General features: G+C 43.3%; 1 protein-coding gene across 8 annotated transcripts in view; it reads right to left on the bottom strand.

Annotated features, from left to right (window-relative positions):
• The window catches only part of MEIS1 (Meis homeobox 1), a 110,396-nt gene that overhangs the window by 11,116 nt on the left and 75,141 nt on the right, over positions 1–24,139 (bottom strand). For all 8 annotated transcript variants that reach the window (XM_030022312.2, XM_030022317.2, XM_030022314.2 and 5 more), the window contains one exon: positions 12,382–12,458. In XM_030022312.2, coding sequence (XP_029878172.1) covers positions 12,382–12,458 — 77 coding nt within the window. The remainder of the gene's footprint in view (positions 1–12,381; positions 12,459–24,139) is intronic.

Raw genomic sequence — 24,139 nt, 5'->3', positions numbered from 1 at the left:
TTCTTGGTTTCTCCTCCTCCTCCTCCTCCTCCAAACCGAAGACAGTTCAGGACTGCAATACATCATTTACAACACTAAATGGAGGTAGGGAGGGAAGAGAGAACACGGGCTGCTAACCGCCCACTCCAGACACGTAATATTGGAATATACTCCAAACACAGCGAGTCCATCCATCAGGAGGATTGGGAAGGTCTCCTGAAAGCTCCGCGCCCCTCTCCCTCCCTCCTCCGCTGGCAGCACCAGCGCCAGGGACTGTATATAGGGCTGGGGGCGTCGCAAGACAATATTGAAGAGTGAACAAATAAAATACTATGCAAAAACTAGTGATGAAAAACCACTAATTAGCTGACAAATTTGATGTAAAGCACTAATGAAAGCCATGTGTGGTTCTGCAATTTAGTTTTAAAAATAGCTTCTGACTTCAAGCATTACTATGTGACCCCACCGATGGATTCATGTTGTGCATTCAGAAAAGTTGCTTTAAAGCAGGAGAGTGCTATTGAATCTCTCGCAAGCCAACCCTGCTAATGTAGCGAGCATATCGAGTGCAAAAATAGAAAGCAGAGACGGGATCAGGTATGCACTCCTTGTAAGAGAGCTGGCTATGCCCTACATTTTGACTGGCCCAACATGCACCAGCTCTACCTTTGGCCACCTCTGTGCTTGCTCTTCCCCCAAGCCCTTAAACCCCACTTCCCCTCCTGCTCCATACCATGCTTTCTTCTCAAAGCACCGTGGGACACATTCTGCCTCCAAATAAACATCGACAGCATTTGGGGGAGCACCCTGCCAGCAGCCCCATGGGACATCACGCAGCCACGGTGACCGCCTCGGGGTGGCAGCAAGCCCAGCGGTGGCTCACGCTCGCGGCGCAGAAGGGACGGCTGATGACTTCCCATCAAGGTAGGACCCACAAGCTCCTGGCCCTGCTATTCCCTTGGCCCAAACGCTCCCCTAGCCCCAAATCTGCACAGAGCTCATGGCTGGTGGCTGCTTGACGGGTCTTTCTAGAAGCAAGCTGGGCAGGAAACACTTTTCCCATCTTGCAAAATTTTCCCTGTTCCCCAGTAGGATGGAGCTAAAGCCTATTTGTATTTATTTAGCTAGTTCTGAATGAAAAACAAGGGAGGGACTCGCTAGAGAGGAGTGAAGAGCCAGCATGCCTGGGGAAGGGCTCCCTGGAGATACACCTCCCTGCTCTGCCCAACTCCAGTGCCCTCCCACAGCACAGGCGAGCTGCTGTTGGCCTTTCTGGTATGCTCTCCTCCTCCTCCTCCTCCTCCTCCTCTCCTCCCATCCGCAAACCCCACTCAAAAAAACTCAGCTGACATGGAAAGTTTCCGGTGAAAATCCAGGTCTGGCATCCAGGCGTCTCCCCGCCAATGCCAGGGAGCCGGAGCAGAGGCCGGGCTGCAGGTCCCGGCTGCACCGGGGAGGGCTCGCAGCAACCTCATTCCCTGACACCGCAATTCCCTCGGGGTGCAAAGCAGATGTAAACTCGCCCTCGGCAGCCAGATGATGTAAGGGGAAATCTTTACATGGCAAAGCGCCAGTGGAGCTGACCTCCCGTCTCTTCCCTGCTCCCAAATCCCAGTGCAGCTGTAGTCTGCTGATCTCCGTGTGCCACAATTAGCCTTTAAGGAATATGGCAAGGATTCATCTAGTAGAGCAGCACTAAAGCTGCTCTGACTCCTGCCCGGGACAGCACTGGACCCCATAGAGCACTGCGGTTGGGTACACAACACACTACCAGCCAAAATCTTGCCTCCCACAAAAATGCTCTCACTGCCCAAGGACTGATGCTGCCTGGTTGCTGTTCCACTCCAGATCTGGAGAGCGATTCACCTCAGCGCCATACAGTGCACTGTCTTTGCTGGGATAGAGATGTATGTGCTTCAATGTGCAGGCCATGCCACAAACCCCAGGACCTCCCAAACGCTCGTGGCAGAGGATGCGCAGGCTCTCCGCAAGCTCTGAGAGCAGCCCAGACGCGATGCACATCTCCCAGCTCAGGGTTTTCTCCCAGCTCTGAGGGAGGTCTGAACCTCAACTTCCCATCTGAACCTTCAGAGGAGCACATCTGGACTCTGTAACTCGGGTCCTGATCTGGTGCACACCACCAGTGCAACCCAGCAGCTTTTCTTCAGCAGAGCACTTCAAACCAACAACCCACATCCCACTCGACGGCAGGGATTATGCTGGGAACAGGCAAGAACTGGCAGCAAAATACTCGCTATTTCTTTGAAAACATGCCTCTCTCTCTCAGCAATTTCCTTGTCCTCTGTCAATTCAGCATAACCTCTTATTTAAGGGAATGTAGTGTTTGTGAGAGGTGCCCGCATGATCTCAGAGCTCTCTCCTGCCACACAAGTGGTCTAAACACAGAGGTTCCTCCTTTGAGGTCCAAGGCTTTTTCCATACATCAAGCGGGGAGTCCTGTCCAAACAGCTTTTTCCCCGTTCACTCCTACCTGTAATACATACGGCATGGGAGCTGGAAGCCATGCCCGGTCCTCCAGCTCAAGCTAATGCAGAGAGGCTGCTCCCACATCTGACTGCTGGTTTCAGTGCGTTCCCGCTCACTGAAGGATACAAGAAATGCTCTCTCCGTGCTCCTGGATGGGTTTCCTCACCCTCCTCATCTCCAGAAGGCCACTTAAGGAGTATGGAGTAACTCTGTACCCTGTCACCCCACACCAGCTCCTCCAGCCTGCAGGACAAGGAGAAGCGAACCCAGGGTAGCCAAACCAAAAGCCCCGAGAAGTGTCTTTGGGGAAAAACACCCCCAGAACCCCCAAAGAGAAAACATAATGAACCTCTACGCAGGACCTGTGATTCGTACATGAAATAGGCTTTGACATCTCTCTGGTCTATACCCCGAGACATTGGCTTGGGGCAGAGGAGGGAAGCTGTGATTCCTGTGGTTGGGTCCTCCCCACCACTACTGAGACAACAAACATGAGCATGTTAGTGTATTTTGTGTGATGTGGGCACCTGCAAAACTGGTTTGAAATTTTTTTTTCCCTTTTTTTTTTTTTCCAGAAACCACAAAAGATACAACTCTGAGTCACAACCAACCTGAAAAACAACCCCACACTTCTGGACAAACTCCCCCGCAAGACATCCTACGTCAAAACATTGTTTTCTAACCACAACTAATAACCTACTTTGTAATCTACTTTATCTAAACATAATTTCCCATTAAGTGAAGTAATTCATTTTTCTTATAATCCTACTCCTGACGGCTTTTTATTCAGGGCAGGAGAAAAGACATCCTCAGAAAACAACACAAACAAAACACACACGGGGAGGTCAGAGGAATGTCAAAGATAAAAAGATGTTGTGAGACCATGGGACACAGAAATCTTAGGGATCAGCCCCCCAGATGGTATAAACCACCTTCATAAACCAGGTGAGAAGTTGAACATCTCTGGGATAAATCTGAATTGAAAAGGAGCAATTGTTATTGTGCTTTATCATTAGCCAAAAAAGCCACAAGGACTACAGTGCCTGGGCAGGGAAAAAAAAAAAGCCCCATGAAACTGTTACATGACCTAGATTTCGTTGAAGAACTGCGGAAGTAATATTTTTCAGCAGCATCTGCTGCCTTTTCTTTTCTTTTTAAAAAGTAAAATAAAAGGCAGAAGCCTCGTTAGTGCTAATGCTGGTAAAGCCAGCCATACATCATTTACACTGAAATCATTTCAGGGCAGGCAGGGCAAAACACACGCCCTCAAAAGCACGTCCTCGCCCTGCGCCTCTGGCTGTGTTTCATTTTTGAGAAGAGAAAATTGGTTTAGCCAAGAAGGAGGCAACATTTGCCCCATTTTTAATATTTCAGGCTGACTTTTTAACCACGCAGTTTGTTTTATGCAGGTGCAGCCCGGAGCGAGCGCCTGATGTAAGTGCGAGAGAGGGTCTCTGAGGGCACCTTTCTCCGCGTGTTGGTGTTTCAGTTTGCAACGGTTAATCGTTCTACACCAATCTCAGCAACTGTTGACACAAAATAGGTGGAGATCAGGTCTGTGCAAGCACAAAATACCAGAAAGGCAAACTATATGTAAACACACTTCAGATAGCTATGACAAGAATAGACCAAAACCTGACTTGCAAAGCAATGACAAACCATTACTCCCCCTTCTCTCTTTTTTTTTTAATATATTGAGGTTATATATATATTTTTTTTTAATATATTGAGGGTATTTTTCCAGACAGAAGCACCTCTCTCACTAAAAGGAAACCAAGCCCTGAGAACTGTATTTACAGAAGACAGTGCAGAGCCCTCCCCTTGTTTGCAACGCAGCATTTCCACAATACAATAGTGTCCTGGATGGGTTTTTTTAAAAGCCAAACTGTGCACACCTGAATCTCGGCCTTTTTAAATAAAAAGTAGCAAACAAAGCCTTCTGACCCCTACCCCGATCCTGCAGAGCAAACCTAGGGCAGGAGTGGAGAAAAGAGCAAGTGGTGAATGTTTGCATGGCACTGTTTCATCTTATTTCCCTGACACCTGACAGCGTATTCGTTACAGAATATTAATGCACCAACTAAAAAAAAGTTTGTCAGGTACAAACCACCCCAGAAGAGGATGGAAGGCCCAAGGGAAAACAGGGGGGTTTTTTTGGCTGCGTATTAACTTCTCAAGTGCCGAGCATCTTTTGTTAGTCAAGACTATTGGCAGGTAAACCCTGTTTGCACCGTGCGACGCTCTGCGGTGGGAACCGACCTTTCTCCTTCTCAAAAAAGCATCTGTGTGAATAAAATAACACCAATTATTTTATTTGCTCAGTGCTCAGGGTGCCACTAATTAGTCTGTTAGTTTGTGCAAAATGATTCCACATTTCTCTTGAAATAAATGGTGTTTGCCCTGCTGGTTTTCCCCAGCCTGAATCTAGGGGCTGTCAGAGCAATGGTTAGGGGAAACATCCTCCCCTGGTGCTCCTGGACAGGGTGACCCCCAGTTTGGGGTGTGTGGAGACTGCCAAGGCTGGACTGAGCAAGAAACCCAGGGTCTATCAGCTCTCCAGGGTGAAAGCCCTTCCTCTGCTCCACCTGAAGTCCCAGAGGCTGAAGGGAGCATTTCCCCCCAAAAACCTCTTTATCCACCTCCTCCGAGAATCTGCCCCCTTTGGAAAAACACCTGTGTTTTGTGCCAGAACTGTATCACTACTCCTCAAACGTGTGTACCAAAAGCAAACCCCGCACGTTTAAGTCACCATGCTGTATTTTTAAATGGCTTTACTGAACTAAAAAAAAAACAAACCTGCCTAAAATTTGGTGATACGACGGTACCCGATAGCTCTAAATTCACAGCTCTTCCCCCTGTAAGCTATTTGCTCAGCTTTTCTAATAATACCTTGGCTGCCTGGCAGCTCTCCAGGGCTGTCTAAGGCAATATGCAAGCTAAACATTTTTTCGTCTGATTTCAATATTTTCTTATGAGTAACTATACAGGATTTTACCTAGTGAGTATTCCTGATTGCTGTAATTTAAGAACAGAGAAATAGACTACAGATGTAATATTATTATTACAATTGGCATTCAAGGTGAAAGGCATAACAATTAGCTAAGACTTAGTGAAAACATAAATGTAAAAATCTGCTTGAGAAGCCCAGCACATGGTACTTTTAGAACAGCTAATTTACTGCACGTATTCTGAATTGCTCAAACGGTATAACAATTCACCCAGCGAGATCCTTTTTTTAATAGTTTTCTTGGGGTTTTGGGGGGGCTGGGGGTGATTTTCACGTTGCAAACACCTACTGTCTTATTTTACTCTGGAATAACAAACAATACATATTCGTTAAACCTGAAACATATTCTTTCTTATTTCTATTTTTTCCTGCTTTTGCATGTATTCCCATTAACAATACAGTGTTTAAATAACATCTGTATACGGATTCTTGAATCACATGGAGAAGAAAAGTAAATAGTATCCAAAATCTGATGGTTAAGTTCGTATTGCTGAAGTTGAGAGGATAATTTGTGAATGTTTTAACATTTACAAGTAAATAAGTACTTGTATTTACTGTATCTGATTACTGAGAAAAGTATTTGTTATGTTCTTACACAGATTCAAATTGCATCTTGACCTTTTCTTGTTTAATCTGTTTACTGCAACAAAAGCAGTAATAGACACATCTGAAAACAAGCAGATATTTTACTCGCCTAGGACTAAAAATCCCTGCATGCAATGTGCTGTGCAAAGTGGCAAACCAAATATCTTGCCTATTTATTGTAGCCTGCGATTTGGTAGGCAGAGGGGGTGAAAATCCACCCCTGCGTACAGGAACAGCACCTGCTTTTGCCGTGCTCCCTCCCTGCTGGCCTCCTCCCCCACTTACACCCTAAAAATAGTGCTTAAGTGGGACTAAAGTGGTGCACTGGTCATGTGCTGGCCTTTTGCTTGGGGTGAGTATCACCCTCAGCGAACAAACTGAGCAAAGGTGATGTATACGCTAAATTCCTGGCCCCATGAAGGAGCCTTGCCATCCCCTCCAAGGGGCTGACGTGGGACTCAACACATGGGAATCACCAGCCAACATTATGACTTGGATTTGGGGGTGTTTGAAGCGTGCTTTAGATGTACCAAACCGCAGGCATGCTATGATAAAAAAAAACACAGCGGGAGAATAGGGGCCTGGGACGGTTTTCCAAAAGGTGACAGGGTGGAGAGCCATGCAGCCGCCCCTCTTTCCCCAGCACCTCTGCGGAGGGGTGGGCAGGGGCTTTCTGCATCTGCCCCATCTGCATCTGTCCCCATCTGCATCGCCCTGTCCACCCCATCAGCATCCCCCCATCTGCATCTCCCATCTGCCCCATCAGCATCTTCCCCCATGTCCCCATCTGCACCTCCCAATCTGCATCCTCCCCACCCACCCCGTCTGCATCCCCCCATCTGCTCCATCTGTAACCCCGCCATCTGCAAGCCAGGCCGGGCATGACCAGGGAGCAGATGGGAAGGACACCCCTCGCAGTGGTGCTCCCCATTCATCGCTGGGTGCTGGGGAGCAATCCCCTGTGAGAAGTGCAAAATCCTCCCATCCCCACCATGCCACCCTGCCTGCCTGTGCCACGGCAGAGCACTTCGTCCCCTGCCCCATGCAACTACTGCAGCAAGGCTCTACCACTATGCTTACCCACGAGCAAAGAAACGGAGGCAGGAGAAAATTTCCTGCCAGAGGGGAGTTGTGATGGGGCTAAAAGAGTAATGAAGTATTTCTGGGTGTCTATGCCCTGAGCTGGCTGTGCTACATTCAGTAAGGTGGTCTGGTCTTCCTATCGCAAACCCATCTTAGATTTTTCAAACCCATCTTCAGGCTGGTCTTGGAGACTTTTTAAAATTTCTTCCTCATAAAGTTTCAGCAAAAATAACTTCAGCTGTCTCCAAGGATGAGATTAGGGAAATTTACATTATTTGATCATTTTTTCCGGTGTGTTTGGTCGAGGTTTGAGTTGTTTTTTTTTTTTTTTCAAGCCTAGGAAATTATACACAAAATTGACATTTAAAGAAGCCAAGGTCATAAAATCAAGAACTCAAGAGTTAGGAAACCGTACTACTAGAGCTGTTTGCACCCTATTCTTTAATCTACTTCCTATGCAAACAGTTCAGTTACCAGCTCACGGTACAGTTTTTGATAGAGCCCAATGCCTCAACCACCCCAATGATGATTATGTTCTTTTTAAGAACAAGCCAGGGCACTATAATGTAGAAAAATTGATTTCTACTGGAAATAAACTTAGTCAAAGTTGAATGAATAAGGCAGCAAATGGTAAGAAGAGCAAAGTAGTCCTGGCTGAAGCAGCTGCACGCTGCACCGGAGAAGAGGATTCAGCTCTGCTGCTGCCTTGGACTGCTCAGGAGCTACCCAGTAAATCATCAAACCCAAACTTTTCACGAGCAGTTACTGATTTCTCGCATCTCTCCCCCACACCCAACACTGGACGTTGGCAATGTAAGATGCCAAGGCACTCAAAACTTGGAGTTTCCACTGAAACTTGGGTTTTCGGTGGTCATTGGACTTAATTGTGGATAACTTGCTGTCATTTTGAGTCATCTCACAGTCCCAGATGAACCCAAAACTGGTGGCTCTGCTAGACCTGGACCTCCCTGAGCCTCACTTCTTCACCTGTGAACCAGGACAACACTAATCTCTCTCTTTGCAGGGGGACTGTAAAAATATCACGCAGACCCACCACATTGTATGCATATACAGGCAAGCAGAGGTCAGGGGAGGACTTGGTTTCTCACAGCAGTAAGTGCAATAGGAAAGCCCAGCAGTAATTATTAATTCCATCTTTAAGCACGGTTTGAATACAGCTCAACAAACAAAGCACTGAAGAATGAGGGTAAGATAAAATGTTGACTAGCTGCTCCATCATTGTCTGGTCTGTGCCCTAGATACCACAAGGGTATTTTGGAAAAAGCAGAATGGAAACACCTAATAAAAGGCTGGAGCTTTAAGGATTTGAATTTTCAAACTTAATCTTTTTTTTTTTCAAGATCATTTTAATGCAGTTGTACGCAACTATTCAGAGAGATAGTCAATCACATATAGACATGCACATATAGAGAGGTTATATAGGCACATTATTCTACAAATATACAGACATTTATCTGTGTGTACCTAGACTTTCCTAAAACATAAACAAGCCTCTGACACCTAATGCAGCCGTTGATGAGAATTGCTCTCTCTTCTCCGTAGAGTACCACCAGTAATTATTTACCATTAGTTCTTAACGGGAAGAGATTCAGCTGGGATGTAGTAAACAAGAAAACTGTATAGATTGTTCAATATAGGCTGGCTGGCTCTCAACTGAGGTAAGAAGTGATTGGATCACACCTCCTGGATATTTCAATCACAGTTTTTATCACCAGGGAAAAGCACTTTATTAACCTGTACTTGGTCAGGTCCCTTCCATGTCCCTATATGCAATGCTGTCAAGATCACAGAAGTGCCCCTTCTAGTTCACATTACTATGCTTCGAACCCTAAACTGCTGTGGGGTTAAACGACTAACAAGACGGAGACCTGAAGGGTTCATTTAGACTAACGACATCTTGAACTCTGCTACCTTCCTACCTGCCATAGATTTTTTTTTTTTTTGCAACAGAGTAAAGGCTCCCTCTTCCCACAACAGAAACATCCAACTGTGGCAAAAAGATGGTCCTAAAAGGCAATGCTGGTGATTTGCAAGCAAAATTGTCGTGTGTGGAAAAAAAAAAAGGGAAAAATCCTCCACGTGGATTACTTCATTACTTTAAAAAAATAAAACAACCCAAGGAAAAGGGTCAAGTTTAAACTGTGGTATTTTTAAAGACATGTGCCCTACCAGGGATACATTTTCTGGCACGTCTCACATCATCACCCCATGCCTGTGACTCCTCCACCATCAATAGGAGTTGTGTGCATCAACCCAGGGAGCCAGAACACCGGGCAGACCGTATGTGAAAAGCACCATTTTTTTCGTTACGGCAGAGAACTGAAGTATGCAGCTAGCACATACTGTAAAGGCATTCAAAATATGACAAAAAAAATTGTTCAAATGCTTTCAATCTGCAGAAAACAAATGCTCTCTTCACTGACTGCTCTGTGGCAAACTTCTAATTCCATCCAGAAAATCCAGCATTCCCAGTCTGGGCTAACGACCATGCTACCAGACATGAGTTTATGTTTTTCATGCACATTTCATGTATTCCCACATGCTGTGTTGCTGCCAATAATTTATGACTGATCTGCACCCAGCCTGCCCTTCAGCATTTTATTTAATCTCTGCAACAGTGATTTACAATGACTCATCATTAATACAAAAATGTACATGTGTGTTAACAAGTTTGGAAGAATCTAAGGAGGAAGGCAAAATTTTTTGCAAGTCGTGCCTGAATGACTTATGAGCCCAGTGAAGAAAGGCAAAGCTAACCAGAAACGCGGTTAACTCTTCCCTGCAGCAAACAATTTAGGCAAGAAGAGTTTCTTCTCCTGCATACCGCCTTAGAAGAAAAGGGATTCAGCACAAGGATGGGAGAGGGTTGCCCCATACTCCCCAGGATTTGGGAGGGGATGAGTAGCTTGTTGGTCATCCCACGGCTGGATGTTACCTGAGGATGCATGTGTGTGTGTGTGCAAACCTGCACACCCTGCCACAGCCTCACAGCCTCCTTGTTCCTTAGGATCCATTGCAAAAAGCAGGGGCTAAATTACCATATTTTGGCATCTATGCCCACCACCTGTGATTTAAGAAAGCCCTGGCTGTCCCTATAGTGTTAAATGTTTGTGGGGCTGGGGAGGGAAGGGGAATTGTCTCAATAATTTATACAATTGTAACACCACAGCAGAATTACCAAACTAGCTCAAGCAGAGGAAGCCTGCCCTACATCCACAAGACTTCAGTTATAATGTATTTTGACCTACTTTTTTTTTCCTTTGCACATAAGGAACTTATAAAAACACATCTGACACAAAGCCAAAGTAAAAACTCCTCAAATCCGAGGCGAGATGGGTACTGAAAAACACCCTGGAAAGTCACTTGGGATAAATTCCACCAGCTTTAGTTCAAAGCATCTCATGTTCATCATCACGAAAAATTTCTTTGATGGCCCATCCTAAACTGACATAGCTGCCCATGTCGAATCCTATGCTCCCGGACCCCTCCAAAGCAGCACATGCTTGCTCCACCCATCATTAAATAAGACCCCTGACAAACATACACAGGTTCTCAACTGGCCAAAGCGCCTACAGTTAAACTGAAGGACAACCATATAAATTAGGGTATCGCCTGGATGAAGGTTGGAGGATGTAAAGCTGAAGCAAACACTAATTTTTTCTGGCTGAGCCAAAATACTGTGGGTTACATTTCCTTGTAACACATATTTAATGTTTAGTGCCTTTTATTCCTCCATTTTAAACTAAGTATCTTGGAAGCATACTTCACGTACACTAAGTATTTGGTATTTTCCTTTATTCAGTGTCTTAAAGGGCTTCAAAAAATTGATCTCCCAGAGCTGCTGTGGGGTCACAGAAATTGATAACCCTTACAAGCTATGCTTATGTGAGCCTGCCTGCGTCTCCCAGATAGTGCACTTTGTAAATTAATCCTCCAAAGGCAAATATATTGTAAGTAGCTTGTTATCTCTAAAGTACTAAATTGAAGAATACATGGGATTATATTGACAGAAATTACATTTTCTGTAATGGGGTTTAATATATCTGAAATCTCTCCCACAGGCTCCTACTCCCTCTAAGAGAGGAGGGTTTGTTAATGTAGGTGCAATGGACATCAAGACCAAATTTATTCACTAAAATGGATTAGGCCATGTAATCAGAGCTTCAGTAATATTAATCTCTGACACTTATTGAACGAAAAAAAATACTTTTGTCTGCAAACTGGCATTCCTCCCTCCCTTTTCCCCAGCAGGCTCGCCGTTTGCCTTGGCCATTTTCTGGGTATTACTTCAAAGAGTATAAGGTTTCCCATCATAAACACTAATCTAAAAATATTAGGACAATTAATTAGATACACTTAGTTTTACAAGGTATTAGATTGCAACACACTTCAAATATGACACTTGTTCTGGCATAGTGGGAGAAACCTGCATTTCGATGCAGTAACAAAGGGTAATAAATCAAACTTTTTTTTTAAGGGTTTGCTGTTGTTTTTATACTTAAATCACATGTAATTTTCACTGGTTGTCTCCATCACGTCCCAGACAGTTAGCAACCCAAAATCCACTGCAGAAACAGCACGGATCCCGATTTCTTTCAAACAAATCACTACTACAACAGATCAGGTACTCCAGCAACCCTGAGCTGGAAGAAATAAATAAAATTGCTTCACACCATACTTCAGCAGCAAAGAGCCAGATTGTCCTCAAAGTTTATTCAAGCTTTCAAAAACTGGACTTTTAAAACAAACCAGTAAAGAGATAGAAGGATGTCAGTCAAAAAGAAAAACCTCACTAACAACATTTTAAAAAGCATGACAGCATCCCAAAAGAACAATAAGCTCTGCAGAAATGGGGCCAACTGCCCCTTTTTTTCAACCAACATCTCAACCAACATCTCAACCTCTTCCAAGACAAAAGTTCTCAAAATGGATGTGGTTTCCTGTTGAAGAAGACACATTCTCAGCCAGAAGGAGGACTGGTACCCAAATGCGGATACACTGAAATCTGCCCAAGCAATGGGAAAATAAATAGAGCTTGTTTTCTGTGGTAGCAAACCTCCTAGTTCCCATAACTGAAACCTCACCTGGATATATCCCTTTTGCATCAATAAACTGCTGGCAGGGGGGAGCAGACAAGGGCAAGGTGTGTCCTCAAAAATGCAAAGCGTTAGCCGGAGGCTGCCAGCGGCCATATAGAAACACTAAGGAAAATTACTTACCAATTGTTCACTTGAAGTATAGTGAGCCCTGTGTCTTGTGCCAACTGCTTTTTCTGTTCTTCTGAAGGGTAAGGGTGCTATAAGACACCAAAATAAATATATACATTTAAAACAATGCTTTTTTTGCCTACTTTTTATTTTAAATTAAAAAAAAAAAAACAGAAGCGTGACATCTATTATTGAAAGGTGAAAATGCTGAGGTGTGTCACTCTTTTATAATTATTAATGGGCTACTACATCACTTAATTAATGGCAGTAAAAGACAAGCCAATTATAAAGATTAGTGAAGTGGAGAAATAACTGCTTAGGATACTGGCAGTACCTCGATACTCAAGAAGGATATTTGTTGCATTAGCTGAAAGTTTTTGCACTTGTCTCGAATGATCGATTTGAGTCAAATCACCTTTTTTTTTTTTCTGTATTTCACAGAACAATAAAGAACGTGATAAAGCACTTCTCTGTAAAACTAAAACACGATGATGTTTTCTGAGATAGTGAAAACAAATCTTGTCAGTGCCCCAAAATAATTTGCAAATAAGATCAGCATCCTGAACATAAACAAATGCCTGGGTTTTGAACACAAGCCAACGCAAGGTCAATGATCAGCACATTTTTGCCTGACATCAACATAGCTGTGCTGCACTAATCCTAAGAGACGGAAAATAAATAATGGTTTAATTGAAGATAATGTTAAAATTCAATCCTAAGTTAAGTTTCTTGTGAGAACTTGATTGCTTTCTCAGAAAATTCGCTTCTGCATGAATACAGATTGCTCAATATATCAACAGCAAAAAACACATCCAAGTTTGAAAATTAGAAATATCATTTCTGTCCTTTCCCTCCATGTGAAAATGTTACTGTCCCTAAAGGAAATGGCCAAATATTGCAAACGTAATAATTCCCAGGAAAAAACCTGTTTTGTGGATCCAGCTCCTAACCCGGACACCCATGTCTCAGTACACACCAGATTCAGACCTGGTCTGCTGCAAGGTACTTAGTAACATTTCAATAAAGACAATTTGATATACCTGGTTAGACCTATCCCAACTTCCCATATAGCAGCTGGTTGTCACAAAGTATTTGCTGTTATACAGACATCTCTTTATTTTTTTCCCCGAAACACTCCCATATTCTTTGGATGTATTCTTTGGCATAATATTACATGAGATGTAAACTGAAACCTTGTAAAGCGTAAGAATTTAAAACCTCGTAAAATGCTGCAATCTTATTGGTACTGTAACTATTTAGCAGATTTTATATATTCTTGTAAACCGCATAATCTGACATCTAATGGCTATGTTACATGCCTGCATCACTTCACTTTACCAAACAGGAATTTTTGTTGTAACTCTGGCCACTTCCCTTTGCCCAGTGTGTCCATTTCAAAGCCCACTGCCATGGCTATTGGCTCCAAAAGATACAGGTTTTTTCACACAAAAATGGTGGGGAAGTTCCCATTCTTTTAAAAACACTGTTTTCTAGACAGTAAGCCCTCAGATAACCTGCACACCTGTAAACTACCCCCTATATTTTCTGCAGGCACATGAAACAGCTCCAGAATTGCAAAGTGGAAGACACAGGGAAGGGAATTTTAGTTCTTTTTTATGGGTAATTTGCATTTTACACGTGCAAAAATATAGCATGAATTTTATCATCTGCCTTATAAACACATTCATCCACAAAAACCAGTCATACTTGACTTATGTCCATCTATCTGAACATAACATTTTGCTTCTCTTCAAAAAAAAAACCCTACAGTGATGATTTGTAACATTTTCATCTCTACGGCTTACTTACTATTTCATTACTTTGCTATCAAGCGAGGACAAAATTATTCTTTTTTTTTTCTTATTTCGCTTTGCCACCTTACATGTGATCTAATTTTAAGTAATTGAACAAACTGTGTCTAATTTCATGCAGCAAGCAATAATTACTAGACAGCCTCTAGCTATTGGAATTGAGAACTCTTGTCGCCATTAAGCAATTTTCAATTGTTCTGGACTTTTTTTCCAAATAGACAAGACTGGATAAAATTAGCCATCAGAATAATACAGGCACTGTAAAAATAATTGCTTTAAAAGTCCCAAATCCCAAATTCCTCAAATTGTGGTATGTTTAAGGTCATCTGATTTTTTTTTTTTTTCATATCTTAGCATAGCATAAACTTTTAATTTCATGATAAATCTATAATTGCCATAATCACATGACAGCCTGGGACTTCATGTAGCTAATCCCTCTTAGCTAAAGGTTCACAATGCAGCAGCCTTTTTAACTATGATTCGGTGTGGTTTAAAATAATCTTAAATGCTGGGCATCCTTATTATATAAGCTTTCTGTGCATCGTATGAGTTGTTCCTTTGTAGGCTAAAAAAAAAAATAATAATAAAAATGACTTGACAAAGAATCAGCATGCCACAGGCTAGGTTGCTATAAAAACATTCAAAGCCTTGTTGCACTCCCACCCACAGGGCTAGGAAGGCCTGTGCTACAGGCAAAGGCAGACATCACATTGCAACAGAGAGAAATGGGGAAACCCTGAGAACTGCCATTTTATGAGGAAATAGGAAATTCAGTAGAAACTGTTGCTGTTTGTCTTTATTTCACCTGTGCAAGAACGACAGGTGCCTTCCAAAAGCTTTCTAATGTTGTTTAAAGGGATAAAGACACATGCACAGAGATATGTGTGTATATATTTATGTATATATGTATATTATATTTGCATGTATATGTATAAAATATATATATATAAAATATATAAAAAGATATATATATCTTAGTCATATGGTTTAGTTTTAGGTAGTCCTGTGAGGAGCAGGAAGTTGGACTTGATGATCCTTATGGGTCCCTTCCAACTTGAGATATTATATGAGTCTATGAAATATATAAATATATACATATATAAATATATATGGAAGTGTGTGTCTAAAAACACTGCACGGACTCCAGTTGGCAAGTCCACCTATCACTCTGGATCACTTTGGGATATCAAAGCAAATTGTACCACCGTTCAATAAACAGTGACTTGAGACCTTTACTTTGTTGTGTACATTAGCTCCTACCATTATCTCTTAAAAGCTTAATTATTTGCAAACAATTGATCAAGATGGGAATTGGAGAAAAGAGACGCCGGACCACCGGGAGAGCTGCAATGCATTAGGAGAGCAAACAGAATTACCTTTAGGTCTTATAATCAGAATTAACGATTGGGACCGTACGCAGGGCAGCGCGAGAAGCTGTAACGCTCTTGCTGGAGTGTTTTCCATTTGATCTGCATTAACACCTCGAGTGAAAGCCATAAAACGGCGATTACAGATGGGAAGGCTGACCCTCCTTCCCAGAACCAGCTCAGCTTGTGTGTACTGGAAGACTGCAGACAGGCTTTCTTGCCAAGGCCAGAGGAAAAGGGCAAATCCAAGGGGGAAAAAATGTAGGAAGCAGGCAGGTTGAAAAAAAAAAACGCATTTAAAAGAATAAGGCTGACAACAGATAAGGACTCTGAATCAGGCTCCGGTATTTTCTGATCATGCCTGCTGCTGCTACAGCACTACAGAGCAGCATCCACCAAACGGTATGAGACCTAGTGCTTTTCCCTTCCCATAAATCTAGCGCTGAAATGCGGATTGTTTGGCACCATTAATGTGTTTTTGAGGCTCTGTGGTATTACTTTTAATAATGACTTAGTACAGAAAGTGATTGCTTAATAACACCATCAAAGTCTGCATGCAAATGAAAATTATCCCTGGGGGATTTGCCCAGGGTAATATGAACAGTTAAGGAACATTGGAAAAGGTAAAAATAACTATGCAAAATATGAGTCAGAGCAGTCATTTTAGCAGTAACAAAGAAATGAAAGTGACAGAGAGAAAAATGTAACTTTCCATCATATTCTCTCATCACTGTTTTATGAATGGTATTTAGAGAGCAGCAGTGTTAATAAAAGCCCCCTTTTAATGCAGCCGAGAACATTTTTAGCAAAACAAACAATAAGACTTTTTTTTTTTTACCACCTTTGACTAGAGCCGGTGGGTAAAGTCTCCAGTAGATACAGATGGAAAGTGTCCAAGTTTGTGTCTTAATGATACCCGCTGTCCAAATGAACTCCTTTCCTCAAATTTTCCACCCCAGGCTGCAAACACTGGATGCCAGGACAGCGATAGACTTTATCTTATCTGTAACCAAGTACCAATAACACTCCCTCCCTCTCTGCCTTGCTCACCGTAGCAGCGCATCGTAATGGTGGCAGAGAAATATGAAAATAATCCTGCCCAGAGTTTACTGCTGAGATAATGGGAGGCAAACCCACCCCTTCTCACCCCCAGATTACTAATTCCTCGTGGCCCCAAATTGCCTGAACACCGACACTGCCAACCAGCCCTACCACAGTACAGAGGCAGAAGCAATCCCCAGGCAAAAGGTTGCACGTTACATTATAAGGATGTTGTGGCAACCGTCCAACGTCGCCCTTATCGTGGCAGCGCCGTCGCTTGGCTAACCGCGCCGGGAGAACCATTTCGGAAGTCCTTTTATCCCCTTCCTCCAGCCCTCTGTCTCCTTCAGAGCTCAGCATAATGCACCAAGGCAAAATGACCTTGAGCTAAACTCTGGTAGGTGATGGAGAGAAACTACCCCCCCAAAATTTATGTCCTCAGGAATGGCTATTAACTGTTTTCTAACCTCAAAATAAAAAAAACTCAACACTGTGATTTTCTTGTTTCTGAAGAGTAACCCAGCCTACACCTAACACAGTAACCAGAATAGAGCCCAAGGTTCAGCCCTCCAGTGACAAACTGCATATCAGTTTTAACTCTAAATCTTTGCTTTACCCAAACTTGTCCAGGGTTAGCTAAGGCAGTGGTGCAGCTGATTGGGTCTTTCCCATTCCCCTACCTCCTCCTGGTTTGCATTTGAACTGTTTACATTAGTGATCAAGTTGATCTACGAGAAATTATTATTTTCTTTAAATATCCATAATGCTTTCCTATTGTCTCTCAGCTTTATGAATTAGTTTTACTGTTGCAGTGAATGCTTTTTTTGTCTCCTGACTGCACATTATCAAAGGGACACTTTGTGCTTGCCATTTGCATTACAAAAGCGGTGCATGGTGTAGTCTAAGAACAGAGCTTGAATTTATAGCGGTCGAGTCCTGGACCCTCACACATGCTGCCTCCAAAAGAATAACGGGGGTTCCTTGCATCTGCAAAGTAGCCAAAAAATGGTTGGATCGCTATCTGTAAAGTCACAAGATTGCAACCTGCTTCCTACATTGGCCACCGGCGCATTTAGGGGGAGCGATAAAGAGAATGTGTTGAGTCCCCTTGCCTATTTTGCAGGCTGTGTGGATCGGTTTATAGACCATCCCTGCGACCTGCTTTATATTCAGGCGAGGCTGTAAAAAGTTGCCAAGTTGAGGTGACCTGCTGGCAGGGGGGCGGGAATCAACTCGGAAGCTGCAAACTCAATCCTGTTTATCCCATGGGACTGGCTTGCACGTTGGAGGAAATACTAAACACTGAGAAGGAAGTTGTTTTATTAGAAATGCATCTATGAGGCTGGGAGGAAAAAAGCCTGTGCAAACTTTGCACAGTCTTTTCCTTGGCTGAGAGCAGTGAGTCAGCCTGATAATGCTGTTGAAGTGTGAGCTGGCTTTGGCATTTAAAATTCCTCATTGCTTTTTCAGCGCAGCAAGAAAACGCAGTCCATATGACACGGTCATGCTGCAGACAAAGCCAGCCTTTTCCTCTTTCAAAAGAAAATATTTCCTCAACTTATTATAATAGTTTAATATCCCTGCAGTAAGATTTTTTTCATAGCATTACTGTTAATAAATCCTAGTGCTGCCAGAGTTATTGAACTGCGAACTATGAACGCAAAATCAACAGGCATGCTCAGTCTTGTAAAGTTAAAAATGCATCAAAATATGCAACAATATGTGACAAGATGCTGCATCCCTGTATCACTACGGTGAGGCCATACGTTGCCACCTAACTTCTGCTTCGGCCCATTCCTATGAGATGGGGCTCTGAGACACTGCCCATTGCTGCCCTTACAAAAGGTTTTGCAGGCTGCTTTGGCAACCCTGCCAAAAAATAAAAGGTGTGGAAAGGAGGCAGAATCTGACTCAGGATCCTAAGGCCAACACAGGGTGTAAAATACAGAGCCAATACCCCAGAAGTTTTAACATCTGAACATGTGTTCACAGTGCAACCTGATTAAACAGGGGCTGGGTTGGTTTTGCAGGCAGGGGGGTGGAAGAGACGTTTTACTTGTGGGGGCTTATGGAGGGGGGAAGAGGTACTGGCAACAGCAACCCTTTTTAATGAAGAAGTTATGCCAGGGGAAAAAAATTGCTCTGTGCTTCTCTTTTTTTCCCATTTGCCCTTTTGTAAATAATTTTCTTGCAAGAGTTGTCTGTGAACAAGTTTTGGCGCTCACTAACATAAATATCCTTTCCAAGGCTAACGGAGAGACATGGTATGGCTCGGGATGCACTGCCAATACTTCTCTGGTGGCCCCATCAAATTATTCATAATGCGAGCACTCATTAAGGAAAAAAAGTTCAGATCATCCCTTGCACAGGATATTACAGAAGTCAGAAAATGGAAAAACCTTTTAACTCATCTAATCCATCCCCTGGCTGCTACAATATTATTCCTTCCATACCATATATTATTACCCACTGCCTTTTCCAGTTGAGCTTTAGCTAGTCCAAGTAATGGTGCTTTTGCTATTTCCTTTTGGAGACACTCTGATAGACCTCAGTGTTGGGAGCTTACTCTGGCTCCTACCAGTTTTCAGTTTAAGCTGAGTCTGTGCAGACACTCCCACGTCATACCCGGGTAATTGAGTGGAGCTTTTCCCATGTTAAACATTCCTTTAGTGCCTGTATGTATGTGCACGCAGAAAGAAACACACAGTGCTTGCACACACACGTTAACTCCTCTTAATACACTTACGAAGTGATTTTTTGCTCTAGCGTCAAGATTATTTGTGCTAATGTGACATGGGCCATGAGCTTTCCAATCCTCTGCCCTGTTTTTTCTTTATTATTATTACGCTCCACCACAGCCTAAAAATAACAAAGGACAGGGTAATTAAAAGAAAAATCGCATCCAAAAGATCAGCAAAACCCTCTTCAGCACAGCACATGGCTGAAAACTATGAAATATTATATCCAAGCGACACTGAAGGAACCGAGGAAATGCATCATCCGACTTCAAACTGCATTAGAGCTAAAATTCACATCCTTGAAACCCGGCTTTTCAGTTAAGCCGGCATCTTTATCAGGCAGCTGCGGAAAGGCAGGAAGGTGAACCCCAGCCTGTCCTAGGTGAGCAGCTTTTGGGAAGGAGGAAAAAATATCCCTATCCCTGGCACGCTAAAGGAAATCCCGACTACCTGATAACTCTGTAAAAGCGCTGCTGTTGTTTTTAGAGCCAGCCTAAGACAGATTAGCTCAGGTAAATATCTCCTAACCAGAAGCCTTTTTTCAGCAATAAGTCACTGTCCTTATCTACCTCAAATGACTTTCTAAACAGGTGGGCTCGGAAACAACTCTGCAATCTGTGGGAAACGCCAGCGCTGACAATTGTAATCCCACAAAGCTAAGCCGAAAGCTTTTACTGGTGATTTTTGCTCTCTTTCTCAGGCTGCTTTCAGTACATCAGGAGCTCCCTCTGTAAGTGGGGGATAAAACCGCTCCCCTACACCTACCTCCTCTACCCTACACACCGGAGCGACCAGGGTGATGGAGGGTTGCTGTATTCAGCCAGGTCCCTAATACCAACTGCAGGCTTTGGGACAGAGCAGGAACTTTAGGCAGGCTTCCTGGGGTGAAAGCACCCTTGGGAGCAGCCACCAAACAATTTGGGAAGCCTCCTGCCATGAGCTTGGCCACCTTTTTTCATGGAGGGACCAAGCAGTCATGCAAAGAGAGTTCAAGGCAACCACTGCATCCAGGTGCCAATCTTCAACGCCAAGACGAGAGGGGGTTTTACATTTGAACATTTTCTATTGGAAAAAAAAAAACAAAAAACCAAACAAACCACCACCGAGGAAGGAAATGAAAAGATAAAGCAGCTATTTTGCAATGCCGCTTTGTTGGCATGGAAAGTCCTTGAACAGATGCCCCGTCCACCATTAAATATTCACAACATATCCTTGTAAAAGAATAAAGCTCACTCAACTTATAAGCAAAAACACAATGTGTTCTTCATAAAAAAAAGATGCATTTAAAGATCTGGGAGGAAAAAAAAAAATGAGAAGAGAAAAGAAAAAAAACCCAACCCAGCAAAACACTGCCGTTCTCCGAAGAAGCAGAGACTCTTGGAAGTAGCACGCATTCTCTGGCGTTAATTTTCCCACTTAAATTACAGTGATGCTGTAGCCTCATCTCATTAGAGATCATTGTCCCCAGTAGACAGTTGTGTTTATGGGGGATTCTTGCTGTTCCACACCTGCTGCTCAGGTTGCTACGTGATAAAGCCTGCATACAAACAGCAGTCTTGAGGTTGCTGGACTGCAACTGATGAGCCCAGGCTAATTCAGGGGTGATTATGTAGTTTACTGGACCACTAAACCTCTTTAAGCTTGTAATTACTGCCTATTTGAGTAAAGAACATTCAAAAGCAATTCACTGCATCATGCCTGCCACAGCTGGAAGCAGGCTGCCAGCAGTCTGCGGGGACATTAAAATCTACAGGGACGGGGATTCAAGCACAGCTCGTAGGCACTGACGGCGGCAGCAGCCAAGTGTGTTCACATTCCAGCTCACCTTTTCTGACCAGGCATACTATTAAAGGTGCAATGAAAACTATAGAAAAGCAATAAAGATGACAAATAACGTGACGTAATTGAAAGAACTGCATTTTAATGACTCTCCCCCTCTTCTCTCTCTCCTTATATTGGCTAAAAAAGAAAAAAAATTAAGCCTTTTTGTCATGACAAGGGAAGGGAAAGAAAAGGCCTTTTGCAAAAGGGGAAACGCGCTGCATCGATGTGAGCATTTCTCTTTTGAAAGTTGGGGGCTTTCCTCAAGTTTTGAAGTGTTAGAAAGAAAAAGTTTACTTGTAAAGTGAATGCAGAGTAAGTCTTATTACGTATTTGGCAGCAATGATGATGCAGAGGCATCTTAATCACTGAATCTTCATTAAATCCTCCTCACCAAGTTTTCATGAAACCCTCCAAGAGTATCTCTAGACCTTGAACATATACAAACCCTCTCTCACCGCTGCATCACTTGCAAGCACCGGGAAATGCCCAAACCACCACTCTGCAGAACAACTCCACCGTGCACAGCGACACAAAAGTCCAGAGAGGACTTGCTCCAGCAGAGCTGGAGAACAGCGCTGGTGAAACGGAGGGAAGTTGCCAACGCTGCCACTGAGCCCCGACACTGTGTTGGCTTCACCGGGAGCTCTGACGAGGTGGCAGCGCCTGCCCGTGTGGCTCCAGTTGAAGAGCTGGGTCCTCGGAGCCTTCCCTTCTTCCAGCCACTCCACAACATCGTCTCCCTGCTATTATACTGCCATGTGTGAGGTCCACATCGATGGGCCTAACAAGCTGCCCTATTAACTAACTGCATGAAACGTACTCTAAAGCCTTGCAGGAGATCCAGAGTTTGGAGATCCAGAATTCATCAGTGTTGTTTCCCTGCCCCGCTAACAACTGCCGCAGCTGCCTGGGAGAATGGGGTGTCGGAAAAAGCAGAAATAAACAAGGAAAACAAAATAAACCGTTGCTATCGATACAATTAACCCTAGACTGAAGGTAAATTTAAGAGATGGGGCTTCCTTCTCTCTTCACCTAATAAATTGCCTTGTTTTAAAAAAACACGGACATCTCGTCTGTAGTATTAATCTCACTATATATCTAGAGAGGGAAAGGGAAAAAAAAAAAAACCATGCACGCGTGAGCATGCCACTGTTAACAAACATCAGCTTTTAAAGGAGAACATAAAAAGCATTCAGGAAGTTTATTCTTAAAAAGCATGTAAATTCCCAGCCACAACAATCCTCCAACTAACCCCATCTGAGCTCCAAAGAGCCACGGGCTTATATGTTATCCAGCCATCACTCTTATTAATATTCATTAGGCAGGTCTACTTGCATTTTCATAAGCTGCGAAGGTGGCAAAAGAAACAATCAGAATTCTTTAACACACAGGCATTATCAATTCAACATCTGCCAAAGAGGAGTGCATACAGATCTGAGGTTGAAATTCAAATGCAATTTACCTGCGCTAGAGCTGAGCTTCACTTCCCAACACCCAGCAAGCTATTTCAGGCGCTCTTGCTTTATCCATCCCAGCTTTTACATCCCCGTAAGTTCACTCTCCCTTATTTTTATCTTTAAAACTAGACTCCCTCATAAATCACCTCCTTCGTTCCTTAGCTCTAATGAGTTCCCTTCTGCTAAAATAGCCCAAGTTCAGTAAGATCGCATATATGAATAACACAGCCAAGCCAAGTTTTAACTCGATAAACTTAACTAAGCAATTCTGCTCTCTGACTAGAGAATTCATTTATCTACACCCATTTAGTGTGTGAAATCCCTTTGACTGGCTTCAGCGTGCAAACCTTTGCAGAAATACAGACTTTCTGACCAGTCTGGGCTAAAATTTAACTCTGAGAAATGAATTAAGAAGTCTCCAGAAGAAAACAACTGCTCTAATTAATTATTTACCCTACTTAGCAAAGAAACCCGGCTGATAAGGCTAATGAATATAAGAATAAAACAGACATGCATTCCCAGGATGATATTTATATGCACAAGGATGTGCACCAAAAAAAGTGTGATTTAGATCTCCTGAGAGCCGGGAAAAAGCACATCTCGATTCTCCCCTAGATCTCCAGATTCAAACCTAAATTAACACACATTTGCCCACAAGTTCACTACATATTGATCCCTGTCCTTATAAAAACCTCATTAAAAAGGCTTGGACGGTCTCCAGGATGTTACTCTTCCCTCTCGGCAACCAAGAGGGCTCCCCCATAAAAAATAACCTTTTCCTGCCCAAAGTCAATGCAGCTCTCCACTGATTTCGCCTGGCCTTCAGAAACCTCTAAAGACCAAACTATCCTCCCTCACAGAGGGTTGGCGGGCCTGAACTTTGCATTTCAGTAGGAATAGTCATGGAGCGAGGCACTTCCCGGGGCTCAGCGTTAGCCGATGCTGGGGGGGAACAAGCCCTGAAATGTCAAACCTGTCTGCCCCTGTGTAACTTCAGATACGGTAATGAGCTGCAGCGAACTCGTCCAAAGCCTGGGGGGCCTAAAGGATATGTCCTCATCATTGTAAGGTGAGATCCTCAGTGGGTGTCTTCTACAGGATGGTGGATGGATGAGGCCAGGACAGAGGTTTTTGCAAGGGGCTCTTCAAAAACCCAAAGAGAGTCAGCTACAAGAAGCTGGTGCTCACCTCATCCCCAGCCTGAGCGTGCCCTCCATCCTCTCCTGCGTGGTCTCCTTCGAGGTCTGAACAACATCAAGCACCATGCACATGCGGATGCCTCCACAGATACTACCATAAAAGAGACAATCAACGTATTTGGAAGCAAAAGCGTTGAGATGGCATGTTGCTTTCAGCACATTTATGATGTGATGGCCATTAATAATTCGCAAGGATAATAACATATAGTCAATTAATTTTTTCCATACCAAGCTCAAAATCCCCCTCTCTGTATCCTGCTCCTCTCTGAACAAAACTCCGCATTTCTTTTAGAAAGACCTAAATGAAAGTAGCTGAAGACCAAAAAAATGTCA

Source organism: Aquila chrysaetos, chromosome 8 (assembly GCF_900496995.4).
Source record: "Aquila chrysaetos chrysaetos chromosome 8, bAquChr1.4, whole genome shotgun sequence".
NCBI lineage: Eukaryota > Metazoa > Chordata > Aves > Accipitriformes > Accipitridae > Aquila > Aquila chrysaetos.
This window is presented reverse-complemented; position numbering and strand designations above follow the sequence as displayed.